We start from the raw sequence: 27,920 nt of genomic DNA on the forward strand, positions 1-27,920 counted from the left end.
CACCTTTTATTAATATATGATAACTGCATGAATAGAACCCAGTGAGGTCTCTTTATCTTACTAATATTATAAATGTGAAAGTTTGTGTGTTTGTGACTCAATCTCGCAAAAACGGCTGAACGGATTTGGATGAAATTTGGCACATAAATAGTTTGTAACCTCGAGTAACACATAGGCTTCTTTTTATCCCGGTAAATGACATGGCTTCACGACTGTTATGAATTTATATTCATATACTATATTACACTGCTCTTGGCAACAGGACTATCAGCTAATTGCATGTTGCTGATAAAGCTGCTCTGTTATTTCTCTATGTAAACACACAGATAACCCTGAGTCCATTGTGTACAAGCAAGTGCATATTATCTGATCTGCTCCAGGCAGCGTGCTGACAAACCCCTTTAATCCAAATTGGCAGTTTGCCAGGAAAGAAGAAAAACTAATTTGTCGCAAAATTCTAAAACAGTGAGAGCTATGAAGGTAGACAGAAGTCACAGAGTTCTCCTGAAGCAGAGCTCAGGGGGATCATTGACACCAACAATACACTCATTATATGGTGTCCCAGCGAGATGCTGAGATGCTGGAACAATCACAGGCACTGTGCGAGGAACAAGTTCAGTGGCAGGCCAGGTTGAGAGCTGCCGAAACGCTGGAGCAGGCAGATCATTGATGCCAACAACACACTCATTATATGGTGTTCCAGCGAGCTGCTGATTTGCCAGAACAATCATAGGCATGGCGTGAGGAACAAGTTCAGCAGCAGGACAGCTTCAGAGCTGCTGAAACGACAAAGCAGGAGAACCATCAACGGCAGCAATTTGCTGAATATAGGCGGATCATCGACGGCAAGAACACGCAGACAAAGTCGCAGACAGAGACTAGTATGCCATAAAGGGTGATGTTCCATTGGATGTATTAAGGTGTTACACATTTACACAGACATGTAATGTGAGAAACCTATTTCTGAAATTGTGCAATGATAAAAGTCACAGTGTAAAGAATGAATCATTTTATAAACTAAACCACATGCTAGACAATGTTTTATCAGACAGATTAACATCTTGTTATAACTGTAAATTTACACTTTTTAGGGTTGCTTTAGGGTATTTTAGAAAATACACTAAAAAGTTTCAATACTACTAATGCATGATAATAAGGTGGGTGTGAAACCTGTCAAGTTTAGAATAACTATACGCTGTCTACCAATAAGTATTTGGACACCTTTGGTAGAATAGAAAAACAATATTTATTCATATTCAATAGTTGGTAGATAGAGATGAGCGAACAGTGTTCTATCGAACACATGTTCGATCGGATATCAGGGTGTTCGCCATGTTCGAATCGAATCGAACACCGCGTGGTAAAGTGCGCCAAAATTCGATTCCCCTCCCACCTTCCCTGGCGCCTTTTTTGCACCAATAACAGCGCAGGGGAGGTGGGACAGGAACTACGACACCGGGGGCATTGAAAAAAATTGGAAAAAGTCATTGGCTGCCGAAATCAGGTGACCTCCATTTTAGACGAATAGTGGATTTCAAATCCGGGTCATATGAGAATGTGAACTTTGTGACTATGAGACAGGGATAACTGTACAGGCAGGGATAGCTAGGGATAACCTTTATTTAGGGGGGAATGTTATTAAAAATAACTTTTTGGGGCTCTATCGGGTGTGTAATTGTGATTTTTGTGAGATAAACTTTTTCCCATAGGGATGCATTGGCCAGCGCTGATTGGCCGAATTCCGTACTCTGGCCAATCAGTGCTGGCCAATGCATTCTATTAGCTTGATGAAGCAGAGTGTGCACAAGGGTTCAAGCGCACCCTCGGCTCTGCTACATCAGAGCCGAGGGTGCGCTTGAACCCTTGTGCACACTCTGCTTCATCAAGCTAATAGAATGCATTGGCCAGCGCTGATTGCCCAATGCATTCTATTAGCCCGATGAAGTAGAGCTGAATGTGTGTGCTAAGCACACACATTCAGCACTGCTTCATCACGCCAATACAATGCATTAGCCAGTGCTGATTGGCCAGAGTACGGAATTCGGCCAATCAGCGCTGGCTCTGCTGGAGGAGGCGGAGTCTAAGCTCGGACCTGAATGGAGACTGGTGTGGAGCGATCTTAGACTCCGCCTCCTCCAGCAGAGCCAGCGCTGATTGGCCGAATTCCGTACTCTGGCCAATCAGCACTGGCTAATGCATTGTATTAGCGTGATGAAGCAGTGCTGAATGTGTGTGCTTAGCACACACATTCAGCTCTACTTCATCGGGCTAATAGAATGCATTGGCCAGCGCTGATTGGCCGAATTCCGTACTCTGGCCAATCAGCACTGGCTAATGCATTGTATTGGCGTGATGAAGCAGTGCTGAATGTGTGTGCTTAGCACACACATTCAGCTCTACTTCATCGGGCTAATAGAATGCATTGGCCAATCAGCGCTGGCCAATGCATTCTATTAGCGTGAACTGAGTTTGCACAGGGGTTCTAGTGCACCCTCGGCTCTGCTACATCAGATTGCTACATCTGATGTAGCAGTGCCGAGTGTGCATCAGATGTGTAGTTGAGCAAAACTGACTCAGCACTGCTAAGTCTCTGCATTCGCATAGGAATGCATTGGCCAGCCTTCGGCCAATCAGCGCTGGCTCTGCCGGAGGAGGCGGAGTCTAAGGTCGGACCTGAATGGAGACTGGTGTGGAGCGATCTTAGACTCCGCCTCCTCCAGCAGAGCCAGCGCTGATTGGTCGAGTTCCGTACTCTGGCCAATCAGCACTGGCCAATGCATTTCTATGGGGAAAAGTTAGCTTGCGAAAATCGCAAACTGACAGGGATTTCCATTAAATAAAGTGACTTTTATGCCCCCAGACATGCTTCCCCTGCTGTCCCAGTGTCATTCCAGGGTGTTGGTATCATTTCCTGGGGTGTCATAGTGGACTTGGTGACCCTCCAGACACGAATTTGGGTTTCCCCCTTAACGAGTTTATGTTCCCCATAGACTATAATGGGGTTCGAAACCCATTCGAACACACGAACAGTGAGCGGCTGTTCGAATCGAATTTCGAACCTCGAACATTTTAGTGTTCGCTCATCTCTATTGGTAGACTCTCCACGAGCGGCAATTACAGCCCCAACCCTCCACTCCAGGGCTTTCCACAAGTCGTATTTTATTCCATTTGGCTTGGAGAAAACAGGTAAGTTCTTTCACCGATTTTGGACGGCTACAGTTTCGGGGATCTGCCAACTCGGGGCACATTCCGACAATCACCGTTTACCTTACACTTCGTAATTAGAGATGAGCAAACAGTCAAATATTCGAGAACCAGCAGAACCAGCGTTGATTGGCCGAATGCTGTACTCTGTATGACATTCGGCCAATCAACGCTGGTCAATGCATTCCTATGGGAAAAAGTCAGCTCGTGCATATCGCAAGCTGACAGGGATCCCGACCAGATAGAGCCCCAAAGAGCTGGGTGAGTAACATTCCCACCTAAATAAAGGTAATCCCTAGCTATCCCTGCCAGTACATCTATCCCTGTCTCACAGTCACATAGTTCACAGTCTCAAATTAACCAAATGTTAAATCCACCATTCGTATAAATTGGAGGTCACCTGATTTAGCCAGCCAATTACTTTTTCCGATTTTTTTTTCAATGCCTCCGTTGTCGTAGTTCCTGTCCCACCTCCCCTGCACAGTTATTGGTGCAAAAAACGAGCTAGGGAAGGTGGGAGGGGATACAAATGTTTACTGCGTATGCCGCGTGGTATTCGAATGGCCTGATATTCAATTGAATACCTATTCGATCGAACGGTGTTCGCTCATCTCTATTCGTAATCACATAGGCCACTGTCAATTTTGGGTAATTCAGTTCACTTGCTATGTCCCTTAAGGATTGACCATTTCTGTGGTACCCCACAATTACCCCTTTCTCGAAATCAAACAACTCTGCACTTTGTGGCATCTTGCATGTAACTAATGCCAATGCTGTTTCCTACACAATATTTAACGGCGGAAGGCGCGACGTACATCACGACCGCAGATGTCTTCATTTGCATGGGTGTCCAAATACTTATTGGTGGATAGTGTACATTGATGCAGCAAAAATAATAATTTTTTGTGTCTAGGTGCAGCTAGTCCAACGGTTGTGATGTAAGTTGTAGCTTTTCAAAGGTGTTGTTAGCATTTTGCAATTTTTTAATTTCGTAAGAATTTGGAATCTTTAAGTACAGAGTGGACACATGTCTGTCTCTGCATGTATAGTGATACTGGAAAGACTTTCAATGACTCCATAGGACCGCCTACTGGACTCCTAGGAATTGAAAGAGAAGGATTAAAGGTAATAAAATTTCAGTTGTATTGAATCTATTCCCAAAAAATTATATATCTTTCTGCTCTGATCCTTCTGCTCTATAAGCGGACATCATAGTCAATGTGACAGGTTCTCTTTAACCTCTTGCTGACATGTGCTGTAATAGTACGGTGGATGTTGGCACTTTAAATATGACACAACTCAGGCGATGAGTCCTCTCTAATTGTGGGCACTAATCCTTCAGATTCCTTGGACATATGTGACCAAAGCATCAAGTCATCAGTGGCATGTTCTTCCGAATAACTGCTGTCTCCCAGATCTGGGTCTTTCTCCATGACTGTTGGGAGCCTACCGATTTCTCAATATACTAAAATACATTAATATTGCAGTATATTGCTCAGGTGACCAGACTCTCTAGGGTTTATGTCGGCAAGGGGGTCTAAAAAAATGTTTTTCAATTTAAAATTTTTGAAATTTAAAAAATTTCAATTCATCTCCCTTACCCTAGGTCATAAAAAAATTAAAGTCAAACATAAACACATTAAGCATGCCCGTGTCTAAAAACTCTCAAACTATAAATATATTTTAAAAATAAAAATGTAATAAAAAAAATTATTAAAACATCATATGATTGCCTAACAGCTGTAAAAAATACAACTTGTCTCACATAAAAATGCCTTACATAGGAATGTTAAAAAACACTGTTTTTTCACAGTTTCACTTCCCATAAAAATTTAATTTAAAGCAATCAAAACATCATAAATCCTTGAAATGGTATAAAAAAAAACCTTACTTCTTGCTCTGAAAAATAAAAAATTCCTTACATACTGTAGCTCTATACTCAGAAATATAAGAGTTACAGGTATCAGAATATGGGGACTTAATGAAATATTTTTTATTTTTCTAAGACAAGGTTCACACCTGTGTCTGGTCTATGTTCGGGGTTACCTTCCCCGAATCCACTTAAAAAAAAATATTTTTCCACCTTTTTCAAGCATAAACCCGGCGGACCCCATTATAGTCTATGGAGTCCGCAGGTCTCTGCAACTAACTTCTTTTTTAAATGGACTAGGTTTCTGTTCTTTGGGTCCCCAAGTGGAACAGAAACCCGAACACAGGTGTAAACCTAGTGTAAGAGATAACAAAAACTGCATAAATCTGGTATTGCCGAAACCGTACCCACCCACAGAAAATAGATAACTTGTCATTTTGGCTGCACACTGAACACTGGGAAAATAATATCCATAAGAAGATGTCACAAGTGCAGTTTTTTCCTAATTCCACCCCATTCTAAAAAAAATTTCAGCTTCCAAGTACATCGTATGGAATATTGAGTGGTATCATTATAAACCCTTTGTCCTGTAAAAAAAACATCTTAGAACACATTAAAAATATAAAACCATTACAGCTTTTGGAAGGTAAGGAGTAAAAAACAAAACCGAAAAAAAATGGCTGCAGCGGAAAGGGATTAAAGATATCACTTTGTGATACAAGATCACGTAACAATATTGTTTTGAAAAGCTAACTATCTTGTGACAGATCTGAACATGAGCAGTCAAGAGAAAAGGCAAGAAGCACACATCTGTAGCTGTCAGTCACCGAATACTACCACCCACTGGACTCCTTAGCATAAAATCAGGGTTCAAGTTATAAAAATATATAAATGTTGCTCAAAGTTGCCAGAAGATCGGTTATCTGGATTTCCATGACAGTATTCTTTTTACTAAATCCTTGTTTTTTACATAATATTCTGGATCATTTTTCCTTAGATCGTTGTGTTGTATTGTTCTCTTCTAGAAATGTATGTATGAATGGTCCAATGGTTGGGAGTGTCCCTATACTGTCTGGATCTGGACTGCCAGACTCTAGGCCTCATTTATGCATTTCTTTATAAAACCAAGGTCCCACGCAGCGAATCGCTGCAAACAAAACGCTGCAATGTGTGGATGGGATTAACCAGAATCCCACTCACTTTACAGGTACTGTAAAACACAGTGGTTTTTTTTTCCGTGGCCGAAATGCTGCATTTTTGCAACATGGGGCCTGCCCTAAAGTAGATATCAAATCCAGTCTGAAGCATCTATCAATCTACGATGATGTAGGTTCAACGATATGGAGCTGATTTATCGTGGCTTGACCAGTAGAAAACACAAAGTATGAAAAATCCACAAATTGCTAATTTTTACGATTTGCTTCGAGCATGCCATCATAGATGATGCAAGAAATCTACACAAGGCATAAACTTATTTTTCGGCACTTGGACACGGGTCGCCCGTGGATACGTGGACACTCTATTCAGATCATTACTCATGGGTGAGCAGTTGAAAAATTCTTTGGATATTATATAACAGACCCTTTACAATACATGTTTTCTGTAGATATTTAGTGTTGTAGGTGTATTATTATCATGGGGATTTTTATAGGACATTTTTTTGGCTTGGGAGTTAATTCACTGCTTAATTATACTGCCCCCATGTGGTAAATCTAACTATTGCAATTTACAGATGAAATTTTCACTAGCGTCTTTTTATATATGATTTACATTAGCAATTCTATTCATCTGGTTGTGATATTGTATCTTTCTAATTCCAATATAATATTGGTATTTATATGGAAATTTAATTATCCACTTAGTGTCGACCCCTTTGGGAAAATCTTCCTGTATTTATGTGTATTTATTCCTTTTTTTAAAAAAAATCAATAAAAATTGTTTTAAATTTTTTCATTACTTTGAGTTTTGTATATACCTCAATTCATTTTTTCCTTTGTTGTGGTTCTACATGGAGGTAGCAATATGTACATTGGTAGGGGTATGGGCTGGTCTATACATTGGTGGTTTACTTCTTTAATAGACATTTTTTCCAGCCGTGCTATGTTTTTGTGTTTTAGTTTCGAATGCTATAGCAGTTGTATAGGCAGCTGGGTATATTTTACTCTGTTACAAAGTTATTTTTAGGTCTATAATATAAAACTGCAGAGTTACACATTTACTATCTCAATTCTGCCAATATCGTAGATATCATATTAATCATGAGATTGGGCAGGACATAGAAGAAGAGCTGAAGATATATATACATATATATATATATATATATATATATATATACCACCAGCAATGCCATGTACAAACTAATACTAACCATAAGAAATCAAGAACACAAAGATGGTCCTGATAGTGAAACATGAGAACCAAGATGTTTTCAAGGGAAACACCTGCTTGAGCAAAGTGTTCCATTGAGAAGGAGGTTATATGATCCATCACCAAGAAAATAAATTTAAATAACTTACATATTAATACAAGGAGACAGCTTCCTATGCTTCCAATCTGAAATTTGAGAGAGGGCCAGGCGTGCTTTGGTAGTCCCAACATGCTGCCGAACTGCCTGATGTTCATAGAGAAATGACAAGTGATAGAAGAGGGAAGATACGAGCTGCTGTATGTCGCCTTGTGGTGTGCCTTGTGTCTGCAGTGCATGCGTTCTCTTCTTGTAAGGACTGTTCCACATTCTGATAAAATGTTCACCACAATTTCTATTATTTTTCAAAAAGGAACTGGATTCTTGTTCTTCTTTTACAAAAAAAAAAAAATAGGTAGCTCTTATAAGTGTCTGTATTTGCATACTGAACACTTAGTGTTGGCCAATAGGCCACTATGACTATCTAATCAAATTATAAAATTCGACCCTCTCTTATATTGCATCATTTGGCTTCAAACTGGTGGTAGAACTTATAGCCCTGTAATTGACATCTCACATGTAAGCACGGACTATAGCTATTAGTTCTTAAGGTAATGGCCTGAAAGAGGATCTACACGGTAATAGCAAGTCTGACTGTCAAACTGTTGCTGGGTGGGGTAAATAGATGAATCTGGGGCAGGTACTGTAGTAATCACGTATGGCATTGCCTCAAAACGACCTTCAGTACTAAAACAACTGAATAGTACTGGTAAATATATTTGTTTAACAAGATATATTAAAAAGTTTCTTACTTTGTTGGCCAAAAGTATTGGCACCCCTGCAATTCTGTTAGATAATACTCATTTTCTTCCAGAAAATGATTGCAATCTCAAATTCTTTGGTGTTATTATCTTCATTTACTTTGTCTTCAATGGAAAACCACAAAAAGAATTGTCAAAAAGCCAAATTGGATATAATTCCACACCAAACATAAAAAAGGGGGTGGACACAAGTATTGGCACTGTTTGAAAAATCATGTGATGCTTCTCTAATTTGTATGATTAACAGCACCTGTTACTTACCTGAGGCACCTAACAGGTGGTGGCAATAACTAAATCACACTTGCAGCCAGTTGAGATGGATTAAAGTTGACTCAACCTCTGTCCTGTGTCCTTGTGTGTACCACATTGAGCATGGAGAAAAGAAGGAAGACCAAAGAACTGTCTGAGGACTTGAGAAGCAAAATTGTGAGGAAGCATGAGCAATCTCAAGGCTACAAGTCCATCTCCAAAGACCTGAATGTTCCTGTGTCTACCATGCGCAGTGTCATCAAGAAGTTGAAAGCCCATGGCACTGTGGCTAACCTCCCTAGATGTGGATGGAAAAGAAAAATTGACAAGAGATTTCAACGCAAGATTGTGCAGATGGTGGATAAAGAACCTCGACTAACATCCAAACAAGTTCAAGCTGCCCTGCAGTCCGAGGGTACAACAGTGTCACCCCGTACTATCCGTCGGCGTCTGAATGAAAAGGGACTGTATGGTAGGATACCCAGGAAGACCCCACTTCTTACCCAGAGACATAAAAATGCCAGGCTGGAGTTTGCCAAAACTTACCTGAGAAAGCCAAAAACGTTTTGGAAGAATGTTCTCTGGTCAGACGAGACAAAATTAGAGCTTTTTGGGAAAAGGCATCAACATAGAGTTTACAGGAAAAAAAAGAGGCCTTCAAAGAAAAGAACACGGTCCCTACAGTCAAACATGGCGGAGGTTCCCTGATGTTTTGGGGTTACTTTACTGCCTCTGGCACTGGACTGCTTGACCGTGTACATGGCATTATGAAGTCTGAAGACTACCAACAAATTTTGCAGCATCATGTAGGGCCCAGTGTGAGAAAGCTGGGTCTCCCTCAGAGGTCATGGGTCTTCCAGCAGGACAATGACCCAAAACACACTTCAGGTCAGCACTAGAAAATGGTTTGAGAGAAAGCCCTGGAGACTTGTAAAGTGGCCAGCAATGAGTCCAGACCTGAATCCCATAGGACACCTGTGGAGAGATCTCTTGATGGAAGTTTGGAGAAGGCCCCCTTCACATCTCAGGGACCTGGAGCAGTTTGCCAAAGAATGGTCTAAAATTCCAGCAGAGCCTTGTAAGAAACTCATTGATGGTTACCGGAAGCGGTTGTTCGCAGTTATTTTGTCTAAAGGTTGTGCTACCAAGTATTAGGCTGAGGGTGCCAGTACTTTTGTCCGGCCCATTTTTGGAGTGCTTAATAAAGTCTTTTATTGTATATGGGCAAGCGCTGGTCTTTGGCTTTTCCTTTGGAGGCTGGTCCTTTTCTTCCTTGACTTTTTTTCATTCTCTTTTGTGTTTTTTTCATTGCAAGCAAAATAAATGAAGATATTAATACCAAAGAGTTTGTGCTTGCAATCATTTTCTGGAAGAAACTGAGTATTATCTGACAGAATTGCAGGGGTGCCAATACTTTTGGCCAACACTGTATGTTTCCTTCTTCCTTTATCAGGCTGAGTTACTTTATATTGAAGTCTATAGAGAGGGGAGGGGGGAGGGGCTGCCAGTAAAGATACACAGACAACTGCTGTTGCTATACTGCAATACTGTACTGACACTAGTGTATCTACAAGATAAGACCTTTCTACTGTACTAATGAGGCAATAAAACAAATAACAGCCCCTCCTCCCACTCCCCTCTCCAAAGACCTTTGTGTGAGAGCTGGATTCAACAAACTAAGATGAGAAGAAGGACAGCCTAATAAATGGAGATGGAAACATATTTCTTTAATAAGATATATTACAAAGTTTCTTATATTCACCTGTACTGTTCATTTATGAAAAGTTCTTTTACAATTGAGAGTGTGCATTAACTACTGTAAGGGCTGTTAGTACGGGATAGTAGAGCTGCAGTCATCCTGAAACTCACAGTATTGTAAATCACTATATTGCTGTGAGTTCAGATCACATGAGCTATGGTCAGGTCAGGAGATACAACCATCACAATGTTTCCTGGTCCAGACACGGACAAGTCACATGATCCTTAGGTTCAGTTCACATGGTAAGGACACAAATGTACATCAGCACAGTCTTGAAATTCTCTATAGGTAAAAGCACATTACTTGTTAAAGGGAGCCTGTCACCAGACCCAAGTGTATCAGCCAACCCATACAAGGTAAGGGTCACCTAAATCAAACAGCGTATTCCCGTTATGAATTAAAACCTCCGCTGCCAAGATCTCGCTGTTTTGTCAATATGCGAATGAGCTCTTTGGAGCAATGAGGATGCTAATGTTGCTCCATTTACATAATAGCAAAAATGACAATATCTTGACAACAGGTACCAGTTCACAAGGGTTTACTGTTTGGCCATTGACAATGACTTTGTTTTTACTTGCACTTAATGTGAAGATCATGTAAATCTACATGTCAGTGCTCAGGTCGCATCGGGATGGGATTCCAACTTGCAGTGTTACCTTGCTTCTATCAAATCCCATCCTCACACAGTGATAAAATACGCGCCGCATACACGCTGCGATTTACAAAATTATTACGGAAATCGCAGCAAGTCAATTATACCGCCTGTTACATTATTTGGGAGAAAGAAGGATAATTAAACTGCCCCCTCCCCCAACAGGTAGATATGGTACAGTCTCTAGCTGCCCATGCAATGTATCATGGGTTGTTAGCAGAGCAAAAAGAAGATGCCAAGAAGCAGTCTGATCAGGTGCTCAGAAATAGATGGAGTAGAGGGATGTGAGGGCAGTACACATAATAGAAGCCTAGAGAGAGACATACCATCATTTGATGGGGACCAGAATGGAAAAGGTTTTGGTTTTTTTTGCTGGAAACATTCTTTAATCTCAGATAATGTTATTAGTTTTTTTTTTTTTTTAATGTAGATTGTGAGCCCCATATAGAGCTCACAATGTACATTTTTTCCCTATCAGTATGTCTTTTTTTTTGGAATATGGGATGGAAATCCATGCAAACACGGAGAGAACATACAAACTCCTTGCAGATGGTTTTTTGCCCTTGGCGGGATTTGAACACCAGGACTCCAGCGCTGCAAGGCTGCAGTGCTAACCACTGAGCCACCGTGTGGCCCCCAATGTTATTAGTTTTAATAGAAAAGCAGGCATTGGCTTCTAAGGAGATACCTTCCAAAAGATGGCTCGAAACCAAGTTTCCCTTTTTCCATGAATGAGATACTATTTGATTCCTAGTAAATCATGCCTGGTCTGTTAGACTGTACACTGCCGGATGGCCTGCAAAGGTAACCTCTGTGGAATTTCTGTCCAAAGTGCTGAGGGAAGGACTGCAATGTGTTGCCGCCACGTTTTTTCCACGATGCTTTTTGCTCCAGATGCCACGTGAGGTCTTAGCCTTAAATAGATGTTGTGTTTTGGCTTTAACCCCAGTCAATATTACTAGCTTTCTTAGGGCTCGTTCACACGGGGGGCGGGGGGGCGGATTTTGACCATATTTTGACTCAGGTAGCCAAGTCAAAATCCGCCTGCCACGATGTCGCGGTCGCGGCTTCCCCCACCCCGGAGTCGGCTCAAATAAATGGGCCGACGCCAGAGGTTGCGGCTGCCAGGTGGAAGCCGCGGTTCAGCGAGCCGTGGAATCTGCCAGAAGAAAGGGCAACTCGGTTTTTTTTTTCCGCTATAGGCAATTGCTGATAGCGGAAAAAGAATGCTAGTAGTCTCCATAGACCACCATTGTAAAGGGGCAGATTATGACGTGGATTCCGCTGTCAAAATCCGCCCCTTTGGCCCCGTGTGAACTAGCCCTTAGAAAACCAGGCATTGATGTATGGTATCTATTCTGCCACAGATGCATGTTAGAGAAATCTCTGAAGATGTGAGATTGTAATTTCTTTATGTAAGCTAATGGCAGATAGCAGAACGCGCTGACATTTCATTCCCAGCGTTCCCAGGTTGCATGTGGAGAGATGCAATGGAGTTGCTTCAGGTAGTTTATTTGTCTTTACCTTGAGAGATGATATGCCATACGGTCAAAACACAATTCCTTTCTGAGCTATACAAGATGGTTGCTCAGTGGTTACAGACTGAATAACACATATCCAGGAAGAAGATGCAACAAGAAGGGAGGAGTAACAGAAACAGAGAATTATGGGAGAAAACTACTTAAAGAGCCCTGCACACAATATCAATGTCTATGCACCAGCATTGCACAAGATATGAAACACACTGTATGAAAGTCAAACAACCAAGAATGAATGATACAATATGAACAAGAATCATTACTTCAACAATACCCCTGCTGTAACAGCATACTCCCCGTCTGAAATCCTTGGATTTCACTACTTAACATAAATGTCCATCTGGTATATTCTGGAACCCTGAAAGACAAAATGCAAAAACAAGGAAAAATAACAATAACTGTGAACATGTATTCAGGAACAGTTGAAAATATTGAATGCGTCAAACGCACGGTATATCGCTGTTCCTGGGATAGTCCAGTGACGAGTCAACTGAGTCAATGTACTTGCAATGTTCTTTGCTTGACTTTCTCATGATAATGCCGTATGAGCAATGTAGTAACATGGTGGTGGGCAGGAATAATGAGAGGATTCTTTTCAAATGTCTCTAACTCGGCCTTGTTCAGGCGACCACCTACCCTTAGCATACCATGTTTGTCAATCACTGGCTTCAAGTTGACAATAGGGCTGCTTTTAGGAATGTCCAGTTTGTCATGGAGACATTTCAGTTCCATGTGAAAGGCACTCTGCTGTACATTACGTATCACTAACTTCTCACTTAGTGTAATGTCTTCTGCAGAGAGGGGCTTGTGACAGATGTGCCAACCATGACATTCAGAGTTATCGTTCTTGGTGTGAAAACACTGTGCATTGTGAACTAACCTTGCGATGGTGCGTACAAGCTTCAGCCATCTAGAAAAGTGTTCAAAGCGGTGATAGTCCAGGCCGGACCTCCTTACAGAACTGGTGATGAGGGTACTCACTTCAGGACGAATCTCGGGATCGTTGTCAGGATCTTGAAGATTGAAGACGTCTTGACCAGATGTTTCTTTTCCTTCGTTCAGCAAGAATTCTGGACCTGTTAACCAAGAGGATTTAGCAAAGGCACTGACCGATGATGGTCTGGTGGCACAATCTGCAGGGTTGAGATGAGATGGAACATAGTGCCACTGCTCAGGTTTAGAGGATTTCCTAATCCTTTCAACGCGGTTACTAACATAGACGTAGAAGCGTTTTGTCTGGTTGTTTATGTAACCCAGGACAACCTTGCTGTCTGTGTAGAATTGAACATTGTCCACATGAATGTCCAGCTCATACCGTATAAAGTCTGCGATCTCTACAGCCAGTACAGCGCCACAAAGTTCAAGCCTCGGGATAGTATGTTCAGGTTTAGGGGCTAGTTTAGCTTTCCCAAACAGAAATCCAACGTGAGCTTTAGTGCGGTTGTCGATTACCTTCAAGTAGGCAACAGCTGCGATGGCCTCAGTCGATGCATCCGAGAATATGTGGACTTCCCTTCTCTGGCTTGTGGTGAGAGATGCTGGAGTGTAGCAACGTGGTATGTGAGTTCTGTCCAAGGCATGTAGGGATTCTTTCCAGGACTCCCACTTTGGCTGCTTGTCATGTGGCAGTGGAGCATCCCAGTCCTCAATCGTCTCTGAGAGCTGCCTAAGTAGGAATTTGCCCTGTACAGTCAATGGTGCTACAAATCCCAGTGGATCATACAGGCTATTCACCACAGAGAGAACTCCACGCTTAGTGAACGGCTTGTCTGCACAATTAACCTGGAAGCCAAGAGAATCGTTTAACAAGTCCCATCTCAAACCCAGACTTCTCTGCATGATCGCTGGGCTGGAAAGCTTTCATGACAGCAATACTGTTGGAGGCTATTTTATGCAACTCTAGACAGCATACCTTGAGTCCTTCTCAGCAAGTCTATGGCTTCCTCAGCAGTGGGCAAGGACTTGAGTGCGTCGTCCACGTAGAAGTCTTTTTCGACAAAGTGACGAGCATCCTTTCCAAATTCTGATTCACCATCAGAAGCAGTCCTTCGTAGGCCATATGTTGCAACCGCAGGTGAAGGACTGTTGCCGAACACGTGCACTCTCTTGCGGTATTCAATCATTTCCTTGTTGGTATCACTGTCTCTGTGCCACAGAAACCTCAGGTAATTCCGGTGGTCTTCTCATACAATAAAACAATGGAACATTTGCTCAATGTCAGCTGTAATGGCAACTGGCTCCTTTCTGAATCTCATTAATACCCCTACCAGGTTGTTGGTCAGGTTTGGACCCGTGAGGAGAACGTCATTCAGAGATACGCCATGATGTTTGGCACTTGAGTCGAATACCACCCTGATCTGCTTGGGTTTTCGTGGGTGATATACTCCAAAGGAAGGAAGATACCAGCATTCTTCATGCTCTTGCAGAGGTGGAGCTGGCTCTGCGTGATTGTTGCGGAATATCCTTTCCATGAATGCCACAAAGTGATCTTTCATCTCAGGCTTGTTTCTCAGCGTACGTTGCAAGGAGATGAATCTAGATAATGCTTGTTCCCGGTTGTCAGGAAGTCTGGCCCTCCCAGTCCGAAAGGGTAAGGGTGCAACCCAATGGTTAGATTGATCTTTGAAGCATTCACTGTCCATTATTTTGATAAAGTCTTTATCTTCCATGGATAAAGCTACTCTGTTGTCGTCTTGTGTTGTGTGAAACACTGTGGCTCCTAAGTCGTCATAAGGTGTAGGGACGATGTCTGGTGCCCTTTTTAAGTTAGGAAGATGCTCCTTTGCCTCATAGTGATGAAGGCATGGCTTGAAGTAGGTTGTGCGTCCATTGTTGAGCACAAAGGTTTTAAAGGAGTTCACTTGAGATGACATGAGACTCTTATCCTGACATACATTGCCAATGATTACCCAACCTAAGTCAAGTCTTTGTGCATATGGAGCATCATGTGGACCATTGCATTGTTGACGTACCTTATGTACTCTGAGAATGTCTCTTCCGAGCAAGAGCAGGATGTCAGCATTCACATCCATAGGAGGAATCTCCTTAGCCAGGTGTCTCAAGTGGGAATGATGATATGCAGCTTCCGGCGTAGGAATTTCTTCCCTATCATCAGGCATCTGGTCACATTCAATTAACGTTGGTAGGGATATGTGAATATTCCTGTTAATTGGAGAGATAACGTATCCAGTGGCTCTCCTGCCAGAAGTCTTTATGCGACCAGAACAAGTGTTAAGAGTGTATGGTATTGCTTCTCCTTCTATACCGAAGATCTCGAAGAACTTAGGCTTTGCTAGAGACCTGTTGCTTTGTTCGTCTATTATGGCATACATCCTGATGGCCTTTTCAGATTGCCCTTCTGGGTAGACATTCACCAAGCACACCTTGGCACAGCACTTGGGACCATTATCCTTGCCACATACTTCCATGCAGGAGGAGGAGACAGTGGTAGTAGCTGAAACTTGAGCCGATGGCTCCCCGCCATGCGCAGTGACGGCTTTAGATGCTGCTTGAGGATGTGAGTTGTCAGATGAAGAGGTAGGATGCATGGCTGCGACATGTTTGTCGCTACTGCATTCAGTACACTTGATGACAGCCTTACAGTCCTTAGCAAAATGTTTTGAAGAAGCACAACACTTGTAACACACTCCTAGCTCCTTGAGCATGTCTCTGCGTTCTTGCAAAGTCTTTGCCCTAAGTCCTCTACACTCTTTCAGGGGATGAGGCCTTTTGTGGATAGGGAACGTACTATTAGGGTCTTTATCTTTAAGGACAGGAGTGTCCTGTTTGGTGGTGCAGGGTGCAGTGATTGGGACGTCTGTCTTCCTAACAGATACTGTTCCCCTTAAGTCTCTACGTTTGCTTGTTTCATACCTTGAACATGATGATGAAGCTGGTAGAGAGGATTCTGTGAAGTCAAAGCTGGGATCATTCTTTTTCCGAGCTTGGTCACTGATAAATCTGGAAAAATAAGAGAAAGGAGGGAAGGACACATTGTGGTCTCTTTTATATCTAGAACCTAGGTCGGCCCATTTTTCTTGCATGCCATATGGTAGTTTGGATACCACTGGATTAACACCATGAGATGTGTCAAGGTAACTCAGACCTGACAGACGTGGGTCCACTTTGGCTAACTCTAATTCCTTTAGTAGGTCGCTCAGATCTTGAAGCTTGCGGTTGTCCTTGTTGGTGATTTTTGGGAACATATGAAGTCTCTTAAATAAGGCACTTTCTATAGCTTCAGAACTGCCATAAGTCTGTTCAAGTCTCTCCCATGCCGCAGCAAGACCTTCCTCTGAATGGCCCGCATGAACTGCTCTCAATGTCTTTATACGTTCTGCAGAATCTGGGCCTAACCAGTTAACAAGCAAGTCAAGTTTTTCTTTGGCAGTGAGGTAAAGATCACTGATCACTGCTTCAAAGGTGGATTTCCAGGCTCTATAATTCTCAGCATGGTCATCAAACTTTGAGAGACTTTTCAGCTTTTGCCTCTGCTTGCCTTTGTGCCATTTCAGCTTTTGCCTCTGCTTGCCTTTGCGCCATTTCTACTTCCTTCTCAGCAAAGGACCGTCTAACACTGGCCTCCTCTGCATCAGCACGGATATCAATAAGCTTGTCATGTAATGCTGACCTTCTGGAACGAGAGGATCTGGAGGATGACATCGTATGTTTGGATGAAGTAGACCGATGGAACCTTACTTCTTGTAGGTGTGCGATGCGGAGTTCTGCCTTATCTCTGGCGTTTTTCACTGCGGCATCTTTCGTTTGGAATAGGTTCTCCCTCTCAGTTAGCTCTGCTATAGCATCATCAAAATCAGCGTTACTCAAGAATGTGACGTATTTTGCGGACAGTCGCTGATAGCGTTCATAGGCGGCAGATAAGCGGTTTAGTGTAGTGACCAATTTTGCTGCGTCACTGTCATGGCGTGAGAGCGCTTCTATATAGTGTTCAGTTCTTCGCCATAATTCATCAAGATTATCACAGAACTCTTCATTAGTTATTTCAAAGTTCTCTCTAATCTTTTGTGTGGGTTTACTGACACGTTTTAATCGCTCAATTTGTACATCCTGAAACATGGAGTCTGTTTCCTGCACATCTGAGTCCCTGATAGCAGGATGCACTGTCCCAGATGCAGTGACAGCGGAATCCACATAGCTCCTTGTGGACATGGTGCCTTTGTGTGGAAAATGTCAATAAAGATGGCACTGCCCCTTATTTCACTGTGGTGAGGAGAACATGTGCTCAAGATGGAGGACAGCTGTGAGCTCCCCTGCAGGCTGTGTGGCGCCCTGCAGATTATGCTGTATTCTGACTGTGCTTGCTTGCAGGCTGTCTGTAGATCCTGCAGGAGCTGCAGATATAGCTTGTTTTAACTAGAAAGCTGTGTTTTGACTATTCTGCCACAGATGCATGTTAGAGAAATCTATGAAGATGTGAGATTGTAATTTCTGTATGTAAGCTAATGGCAGATAGCAGAACGCGCTGACATTTCATTCCCAGCGTTCCCAGGTTGCATGTGGAGAGATGCAATGGAGTTGCTTCAGGTAGTTTATTTGTCTTTAACTTGAGAGATGATATGCCATACGGTCAAAACACAATTCCTTTCTGAGCTATACAAGATGGTTGCTCAGTGGTTACAGACTGAATAACACATATCCAGGAAGAAGATGCAACAAGAAGGGAGGAGTAACAGAAACAGAGAATTATGGGAGAAAACTACTTAAAGAGCCCTGCACACAATATCAATGTCTATGCACCAGCATTGCACAAGATATGAAAAACACTGTATGAAAGTCAAACAACCAAGAATGAATGATACAATATGAACAAGAATCATTACTTCAACAATACCCCTGCTGTAACAGCATAGTATCTACCTTTCAAAAATTAGGGCCAAGTTTTCCTTTTTCCATCAGGGACAACTTATTTGCATATTCCTTTTATGAGATAAACTGCAAAGCCCAGAGGACAATATTTAGGCTCAGATATGATGTAGTCTGGGGGAAAAGCGGGGTCCTAAGCTTGCTCCTGAAGCGCTCTATGGCTGGGTTCAGACAGAGTTTTATGGTCTGGATTTTGACACGGAATCTGCGTCAAAATCTGGCTCAAAAAATTTAATGGGTTCCTTTTTCTGCGAGCGGTTTGTTCCCACTTGCGAAAAAAAGAAGCGACCTGCCCTTTCTTCAGGAGGATTCGCAGTTGATTCAGCCGCAGATGTCCGCCTCGCGACACTCCCTCCCGACTAGGCCCATTCATTTGGGCCTAATCCGGAGCGGATTTGGGCCTAATCAGGACTGCATTGGCATTCAGTTGCAGCTAGCCGTTTTTTTGGACCAGATTCTGAGGCGGCCTAAGCCTTAAAATCCGGACCAAAAAACTCTGTCTAAACCCAGCCTTAAGATTTTCAATTGCAGGAGGTTTGAGATTGTAGTATAACACTCAACAGGATCTTCCCATTACGTGATTTTCAACAGATCATGACCTAATTATTACAGTAATTACTAAAGCAGTAAGGTCATTATTAAGTAATAAATGAGTCATAAAGTAACACCATAGTGATATGTAAACAATATTTATTATGAATAGACATGTAGGACTGATATAAAGGCAGGATTCCATAAAAAAACACATTACAAGTAATATAAAAGCCAATACAATTCTGTCTCCAGTACAGCTAATAAAATAAATGCATCCACGGCCGTACATCTACTGACAACGTGCAAAGGTTATATTTTACTGACAGATAACAAGTAGATTTAAAGCAGAGTATTGTATTGTATATACACCAGCAGACAGTTATAAAGATCCAGCACATTTACTAATGGTTTCCCTTACACCATGCGATGTAGACATCAATACCTAATGAAAATAGCATTTATTTGGCACTCCGCTATCTTCTCGACTTGCTACACCCCTCATTTCAGCAGCTGTGCACAGTTAACTAAATATTTCATAGCAGAAATCTGTATTTTATTTATTAAATCTGAACAATAAATGAACATTTAGAATACAGAGGTTCCAAGTGCTAGAGATCCCACTGCAAACCTTACTGTTGACACTAGTCATAGTCGTAGCAATGTCCCAGCAGTGGGTCATCACTATGGAAAACAAGGGGATAGGGCGTGCCGCGGTATAGTGGACACCCTCCTGTATGTACATTGCAGTATACAGCGTATTTCCCAATGCAGTCTGTATATGAATATTAATAAGCCAGATCCTCTGTAGGACCGTGAATGTCAACCATTACCAAGAACCGTTCCCTGCCTTGAACCAAGTAGAGTAAGAAACATTTAGTAAAGCAGACTACTTTTCAAAAATAGTTTTGTTCTAAAGATTTCTCTTTAAAGGGACTTTACTATCCTTGGTATAGGTCATCAATGTCCAATTGGTATAGAAGTGTGACTCAATGCAACCCCACCAGTTGAGTGATTGAAGTTGAAGGGGTCCTGACTCCTGACCCTACAGATCCAGACGTGACACCATACATTGTGTAGTGTGCAGATCTTCTTCTGGTTCTGAAACATGTTGACCACTTCAATCACCCTATCACATGTGGAATCCCCACTGTCCTGACCTAAGGATAGGTCACAAGTCTGTGATTTTACCCCGACTCATGGACAGCCAATGTCACTATGGAGCACTGGCCTTAAAGTGCATTTCTACTTTAAACAGAACCTTACGGGAGGACGATCTGATAAACCGATCAATTAACCTATTCTGTTCTGTAATCCGGGCTATTAACTCTTTGGTATTATGGAATAAGTTCTACAATGACAATGATAATAGGCAGCCATGACAGTTGTATATGGACTAGAGTGATGGTCATAGCACTCCTCCTCCATATATAACTATGAATCATTACAATTCCTCTTAGTTTGCTTTTTCTGTATTGTGAGATGATTTTTTTTTTCAGTTTTTGATTTTTCAACAAAAATAAAATAAAAAAACAAGGATAATACAGGATGGTATAAAAGTCATACTAAGTACAGAACAATATCCAAGTAACAGGATTGTTGTGGGATGATTTATCCCTTCTCACACCTATAGCAATGAGCTGAAAAGAGAAAGAAATATAAAACCTCGGCACATTTTATTGAATTAGACTTTGCAGTGAATATGACTTGGAATAACTACTATATTGCTATAACAAAACCAATATTGAAGAACATTAGTATCTCCTCAATCTGGTGTATGGCCAATGTCAGTGAGATGTACAGTATCATCGGTAAACATAAGCAGCTGAATATAGGATGACATCGATCTTAGACTTTATCTGATGGACTTGTGGACACCGAATTTAATGGCACTTGCTCTTCCTCTCGTGCTCTTTCTTGAACTCTAGTAACCCAATGGCTCCATCCTGTAAAAATAATAATTATAATTATTATATTGTCTTCACATCTAGGCATATCTATGAAATGACCCTATTTATGTATGTGATAGTGACTACATCTATGTTTTTAGGCTAAATATAATTTCCAATATCATGTTGATGGCCCACCCTTAAGATAGGACCTCAGTATCAGATCACTGGAGATTTGGCATCCAGAAAACCCACTACATGCTATCTGCACAGTGTACAGAGCAGGAAGCAGATGGCTCTGTATACTGTGCAGTATCCGGGCTACATGATATCAGCTGAATTCCCATTCAAGTAAATGGAAGCTGATCTACCATAGCACAGCAAGGCCACTACAAAGAGTACACAGCAATCTGCTGCCAATCCTGTATACTGTGCAGATATCAGCTGATCAGTGGGGGTGCCAGGTGTTGGACCGCCATCAATATGATTGTGATTATCCTAAGGATAGATCATCAGTATCTCATCTTGGAAAATCCCTATTTTTACTCCTTCTTTTAGCCATGTAACTCCTTCTATGGAGTTTGAAAAACTCTCAGTCATAAAAGTATCTAAAGCACATAAGAAATTGCCATGGCTGCCCCTTTTTTGCATTCATTAGCATATAGATAATTATTTGCTTCCTTACCTTTGGGTTGTTTGTACAGTGACTTCAGTTTTGCTGTGTCTTTGTCACCAGGTTCCTCATTAAGGTTGTAGTGATGTTTCCCAAATGATCCCCATTGCATTTCCTCCACCCTACAGAGCAAAAATACAAATTATTTGTTTCGTTTTTGATAGATCTTGGCAGGCGCCTAATTATAAGGGGTGCGGATGAGTCTAGGGTCTAGTAGATGGGGCTGTGTTGAAGATTTTGTATGTGGGCCTGGGAGCCTCAAGTTATGGCTCGGGATCTAATATTCAGTAACTATATACATTTCAATCTGTAGATTAAGTATGGTGGCTGAATGAGTGTGGGGAGTATTTTAGATGTGACTCAGACAGCTATGTCGTGACTTCCCAGAGCTCACCTACACAGACAAGGAAGAAATTTACTCCTAATAGTCAGTCAGATTTACTACACTGGACGTTCCAGACAGAACGGCTTAGGCCTTTTACAAGTCATCAGTAAAGTTACACATTCCTACCTAAAACACCATCTTTCATCTGGTTTTCCTTCAGGTGTCTTCCCTACTGCCAGGCGGCGACCACATCTCAGTTTTTTCCTAACAGACCTTGGCAGGAACCTCTCGATATCCAATATTGTGGCAGCTCTCTGTAGAAAAATATTTTACCACAAATTATATATAGGATTTCATACATAAAAAGCTGAATTGTTTCATACATAATTTTACCCACCCAATAGTATATGGTAATCACACTAGTCTGTATTAAGGGGTTGTCCCATGAACTGAATACCCCAGGACCTTTCTACAGCTCCATATTCAACCTGAGAACAGATGGAATCTACGTGGGCAGGATTGGTGGTGGTTGGCGCTCCGCTTCACTTCAATTTTTTAATGTGTATGTATGTGTATGTGTGTTTAACATACTGTATATATGGGTAGTGTTTATACTGTACATAGAGATATGTGCGTGTAGTATATATGAATATGTGTAATTAAGCATTTATGTGTGCAGTAATATTTTTGCATATTGTATAGTAGTATTATTTCTTTGTATGGTAATGCAGTACTAATATATGTATTACATAGTGTTACAGTTATTGTATAAAGTTTATACTATAAACTATAGCTGTACTATCTATATGTATAGTATATTAATATTCTTTATACATACAATTCAGTTTGTGTTGAAAGACTAGTGATATTATTTCTGTATAGTACTACTATAATTTTGTATAGTGCAGTGGTACTATTCATATACACACTATAAGGGTATTACTTATGAGTACAGTGTAGTATACTATTCATGGGATTCTACCACTAAATCGCTTTTTTTTTTTTGCTTTAGACGTCGGAATAGCCTTTAGAAAGGCTATTCGTCTCTTACCTTTAGACGTGGTCTCCGCGGCACCGTTCCTTAGAAATACCAGTTTTAACCGGTATGCAAATGAGTTCTCCGCAGCAATGGGGGCGAGTCCCAGCACTCAAACAGCGATGGGGGCGTCCCCACTGCTGCCAGAGAGCTCTCTCCAGTGACGCCTCCATCTTCAGTTGCAACCCTGCCTCTTCTGTCTTCCGTGTTGGTCCAACCTCCGACGCCTGCGCAGTACACTCCTGTATTGAACTAGTAGTTCAATAGAGGAGCACACTGCGGCCTCCCAAAAATGGCCGCCAGACACAGTACACTCCTGTATTGAACTACAAGAGCAAGAGCGGCCTCCCAAAAATGGCCGCTCTTGTAGTTCAATTCAGGAGCGTACTGCGCAGGCGTCGGAGGTTGGACCAAGACGGAAGATAGAAGAGGTGGGGTTGCAGCTGAAGATAGAGGCATCGCTGGAGAGAGCTCTCTGGCAGCAGTGGGTACGCCTCCCATCGCCGTTTGAGCGCTGGGGCCCACGCCCATTGCTGAGGAGAACTCATTTGCATACTGGTTAAAACCAGTATTTCTAAGGAACGGCGCCGTGGGGACCACGTCTAAAGGTAAGAGACGAATAGCATTTCGAAAGGCTATTCCAACGTCTAAAGCAAAAAAAAAAGCGATTTATTGGTAGAATCCCTTTAACATTATAACAAGAGACGCCTCTTATAAGATGACGACAGGTATAATTTAGTGCCCAATTTTCTGAAAAAGTCCATAATGACTAGTAGAGATGAGCGAACACTATTCGAAACAGCCATTTCGAATAGCACGCTCCCATAGAAATGAATGGAAGCGGCCGGCTACGTCTATTCATTTCTATGGGAGCGTGCTATTCGAAACGGCTGTTGCAATGTAAGGTTATTCCCATGATCATACCTTTTAATTTAATCATGTTTTAAACATTTTTGCAAATATAAGGAATTCAAAATTTTGCAGAGTTTTGAAATTTGGTTTTTAGCAATGACAGTCTTATTTAGTTGCCAATGGATACAGCAACAAATGCAGAAAATTTCTATGGTCTGGGACTTGTCAGAAACTTAGCCATTTCCTTACTTATCTTCTCATACATGTAGTGTCTCTGCCTGATAATTTGTCCACAATAAGGAAATCCTAGATGTGTTTCTGACAAGTTCCAAACCATAGAAGGTTCCTGCATTCATGGTCATATCAATTGGCAACTGATCTCGACAAAAGACTCTCATCACTAAGATGGTAAGAGAAAATCTTTAAAAAGCTTCAAAGTTTTGCATTACTTATATTTGCAAAAATGTTACACTTTTAACTGTCTACAAATGTAAATCTGGTTATGTTCACGGGAAAATCCCTTTAAGTCTACAGAACTAATACTGAAAATTAGACATCAGACATTTAGAAAAATTGTGATGCAAAGTTGTAGTGTTATTCAAGTGCCAGACAACCACTATGGTGACATCAATCTGATACTAGATTATGTAATTCCTAAAGCAAAATGTTAGCAAATAACATCCTTTTACAGTAATGAAGAGGCAAGAAGAATTAAAGCAGAGGGCACCAGATATCTTTACTATATATTAAGCATGTAGGGTCACTTTAAGCTCTGAGCCAAGGTCGGCTATTCATGCCCATGTGTTTCTTCTCATTGAAGATGGCCAACATCAGTGGGGAGTGCGCCGGAACCCAGGAGAGGTAAGTAACAGTGTTTTTTTTTTTGTATCCTCCCCTGGGTCACCGATTAATATATTCTGGGGTCTGACCCCCAAGTATAATAATTGTTCATGGGTAGTCCCCAATGGGACATAATACTGTGTGAGGTAAGGCGTTCAGGGTGAAGGCCCTTGTCAAAAGTTTGCCAAGGGGCCTTGCCATTCCTAGTTACACCACTGATGATCCATGTTTATTTTTGAATTGGTCAAAATGAAGAAAAATTGGGAATACTCCTTGTATTATATTTTGACTTATCTAACAAAAAAACTTTTCATGCCCACTATGAGATTTGTGCCACAATCTTGTGCCACTTCACCTAACTTTCCAGGGAGACCATGCTAACTTTTGTTACCAGATTCCAAATTTGATGGGTGAGAGTCAAAGCAAAATTGTGCAAATTTGCTGGACATTTTATTGCCTTCTAGTCCATTTTATACAAAAAACTAAGATCAGTGACCTTTGTTCATTGAAGCGTTATCAGTGGTCACATGCTGCACCTCTAGATCTCAAAATAAAGATCTCCTAAGAGAGGTCATATGATATATGTCTGTATATTATAAGCAGTCTGCCGGTGATGTTATCTGTAATCCGCCATCCTCTGACCAGTGTGAGTCATATTTTGTGACAATTATCAGAACTGAGAAGCGTGAGAATAGTTTATGCCTCTGTCTGTAGTGAAGTTCTGTTTTTTGGGGGGGTTTTTCTGCCAGAACTAGGTGAATAGGTTCCATTCATATAACTGTATTACATGTAGGAAAAATCTGCAACATCTACCATATGCTGTGTGAACCAACCCTAAGGTATCATTATAATTGCATAATGAACATTGTTATCTATATCTCATTTCTAAAACTATGACTGCCAAAGACTGACTCTACTGAACTATCATGTCTGAGACCAGAGAAGATTTGATCCGGCAGACATCACAAGTTCAATCAATGTCCAGGTGGTCTGAAAATACACCAGATTTATCACAGTGACTGATGGTGGATGATAAATCTCCATAGGTTTAGACGGTTTAGTCTACATGTATACCATTTTTTGTTGGTTTACTTCAAACTAGAAGTTGACGACACAATTTGGCATATTTCGATGAATTTAAGCCACACACCATTTTCTGAGAAGCCACACACATACAAGTCAAACAAGTCAAAATAGTTTAGCCGCAACTAGATGTGCTACAAACATGCACTAAAGATACACTATGTTAACATCAGTTTTTAGCTGTAACAACAATTGTAGATTTTGGACAGTGTATCTGTGGCATCCAGTCTCTCTCAAACGACCTAGTTGTCCATTTGAAAACTGGGCTTACAACGAGGAAAAAAGCAGCTTGACATCAGTCACAATGTACCAATTACCATTTCAGACCATGGTTTTAAACAAGGTATCTTATTTATTTAGCTTACTTAGCACCATCATAGTCCACTGTACTACATTGTCAGTCACCGTCCCATATAGGGCGCTATGTTTTTGGAGTGTAGGAATTAAGCACTGCAAGGCTAAAGTGCTGATCTATATTCCTACACTGCTGACTATGTCGCAAGCCCTAACCCCAGACCAGACAGGCTGAAGATCAGAAACCTCACCTAATGCTCCATGTACACAACCATGTAAAAAAAACAGAAAGGAGGACACACAGATTAGTCATTCGTGATTTTCACTGACCTGTACATTTAAATGAATTGACCAAGCTGCAAATATAGACAGGCATAGGACCTACTCCTTATTTTGTAGCTCTTTTCTACGGCACAGACACACATCTGTTAAAATGATGTATGTGTGCATGGCGCCTTACAAATGAATGGGTTTATACATTTATCCGCAATTGTAGACCCGTATGGGAGCGTAAAACACAGAGCAGTCATGACAGATGATGGATATCAGAGACATGTGAATAGTTTATTTATGGTCTCCATATTGTAATAGACTGTAGTATTCAGTGACTGCAATTTTTTGTTGTGTAAACTCCCATTTGTGGTGCAAAGATCTCTACTATATATATATATATATATATATATATATATATATATATATATATGCACAGTATACTTTTAAAGCGTGCCACACTTGCCTTTACTTTACTCCGTGCACATTTTATTGAGTGACTACCTTATATGTATATGGTGTTTGTCTTACTATGTCTGGCCTTACTTTGGATCTCTCAGCCAGTCTGTGTATGTCATTTCCTTCCTCTTACTGCGGTGTATTACTTTTCGTTACTGCTGTGTGGTTTGTAAGCAGTGCAGTATAAGCACGTCTGCACACCTGTGACACAGTTTGTAGTGCACAACTCAGTCTATATATCTGTCACACACATACAATGTATACATTAAACTAAAATGAGGGTATCTTCATGAATCCCATTACATCAAATTTAATGTTTCATTAAAACAAGTGAATAAACCATCATTCATGGCCATTATATTTGGGTAGAGGTGCCACATTCTTTCTCAGGCTTCCTACATCTGACTGGCTCCTGCCACAATCATACCCATTGGAGCCATACAGTCCAGCTGGCACGGATTTGTGTTAGGACTGAAATAACCCCTACTATGCACCTTTACTCTTACACTCACGCTACGCTCAGTATCCAATATCTCACTTAATGCTCATAGTTAGCTTTAGGTAATGCTTGTAATCTACCCTAAAAAAACTGAAAAACCACATTCAGACGGGCACAATATGGCTTCGTATTTGAGCTATATACAGTATTTTGCACCACCAATTCCTGATTCCACCACAATAAAGCAAGAAAACATTACCCACGTAGACTCGCTCTTCTCTGTGTTGTCATCAGCATTGTGGTCATGGCTAAGGCTTGTGATTGGGCACGGATATGGGCACGCCAAGCATTATGATGTCATGACGCTTGGCGTATCTGGTTCAGCGCTGGGACCTCTGCTTGGGCCAATGTCGAAACAAAAGAGCACCAGATACCATAAGGAGGCCCAAGAGAGGTAACTATACTAAAGTTAGTTTGAGCAGGTTTTTTTTTTTTTTTTTTTTGTCAGCTCCTGGGCTTCAATCTATTACACTCTGGGAACTGAAGAGAATCCAGAGTATAATCTGGTGGCCATTTTAGTTTGCACAAGACAAATCGCCATTTGTTTGGTTTAGTTAAAAAACAAACAATTTGGAATATTTGGGATGAACCAATGGGATGGATCAATCATGAGCTGATTGTCTCATCTCTAGTTAACACTTCCCACCAGTGTACCAGGAAATTTTCTGGTGAATTTAACACAATAATGACCAAACAAGTCCTGCAGAAGACAACTCAGCTTGTAGCCTTTAAGGTATATTCCTTTTGGGTATATTCACAAATGACTTATTAGACCTTGGTCATACTAAG

At 41.3% G+C, this 27,920-nt stretch overlaps 2 protein-coding genes across 3 annotated transcripts in view; both read right to left on the reverse strand.

Annotated features, from left to right (window-relative positions):
* Nucleotides 1–7,672, reverse strand: part of ITGAE (integrin subunit alpha E) — a 67,194-nt gene extending 59,522 nt beyond the window's left edge. The window contains exon 1 of the mRNA XM_075263736.1: nt 7,591–7,672. Coding sequence (XP_075119837.1) covers nt 7,591–7,672 — 82 coding nt within the window. The remainder of the gene's footprint in view (nt 1–7,590) is intronic.
* An 11,418-nt stretch (nt 7,673–19,090) lies between these two features.
* Nucleotides 19,091–27,920, reverse strand: part of LOC142194555 (transient receptor potential cation channel subfamily V member 1-like) — a 66,192-nt gene continuing 57,362 nt past the window's right edge. For both annotated transcript variants that reach the window (XM_075263758.1, XM_075263757.1), the window contains 3 exons: nt 21,985–22,112; nt 21,486–21,595; nt 19,091–20,857 (listed from right to left, as the gene is read on the reverse strand). In XM_075263758.1, the coding sequence (XP_075119859.1) occupies nt 20,760–20,857; nt 21,486–21,595; nt 21,985–22,112 (336 nt within the window). In that variant the 3' untranslated portion in view covers nt 19,091–20,759. The remainder of the gene's footprint in view (nt 20,858–21,485; nt 21,596–21,984; nt 22,113–27,920) is intronic.

The sequence above is a fragment of the Leptodactylus fuscus genome, chromosome 2 (assembly GCF_031893055.1).
Source record: "Leptodactylus fuscus isolate aLepFus1 chromosome 2, aLepFus1.hap2, whole genome shotgun sequence".
Lineage (NCBI taxonomy): Eukaryota > Metazoa > Chordata > Amphibia > Anura > Leptodactylidae > Leptodactylus > Leptodactylus fuscus.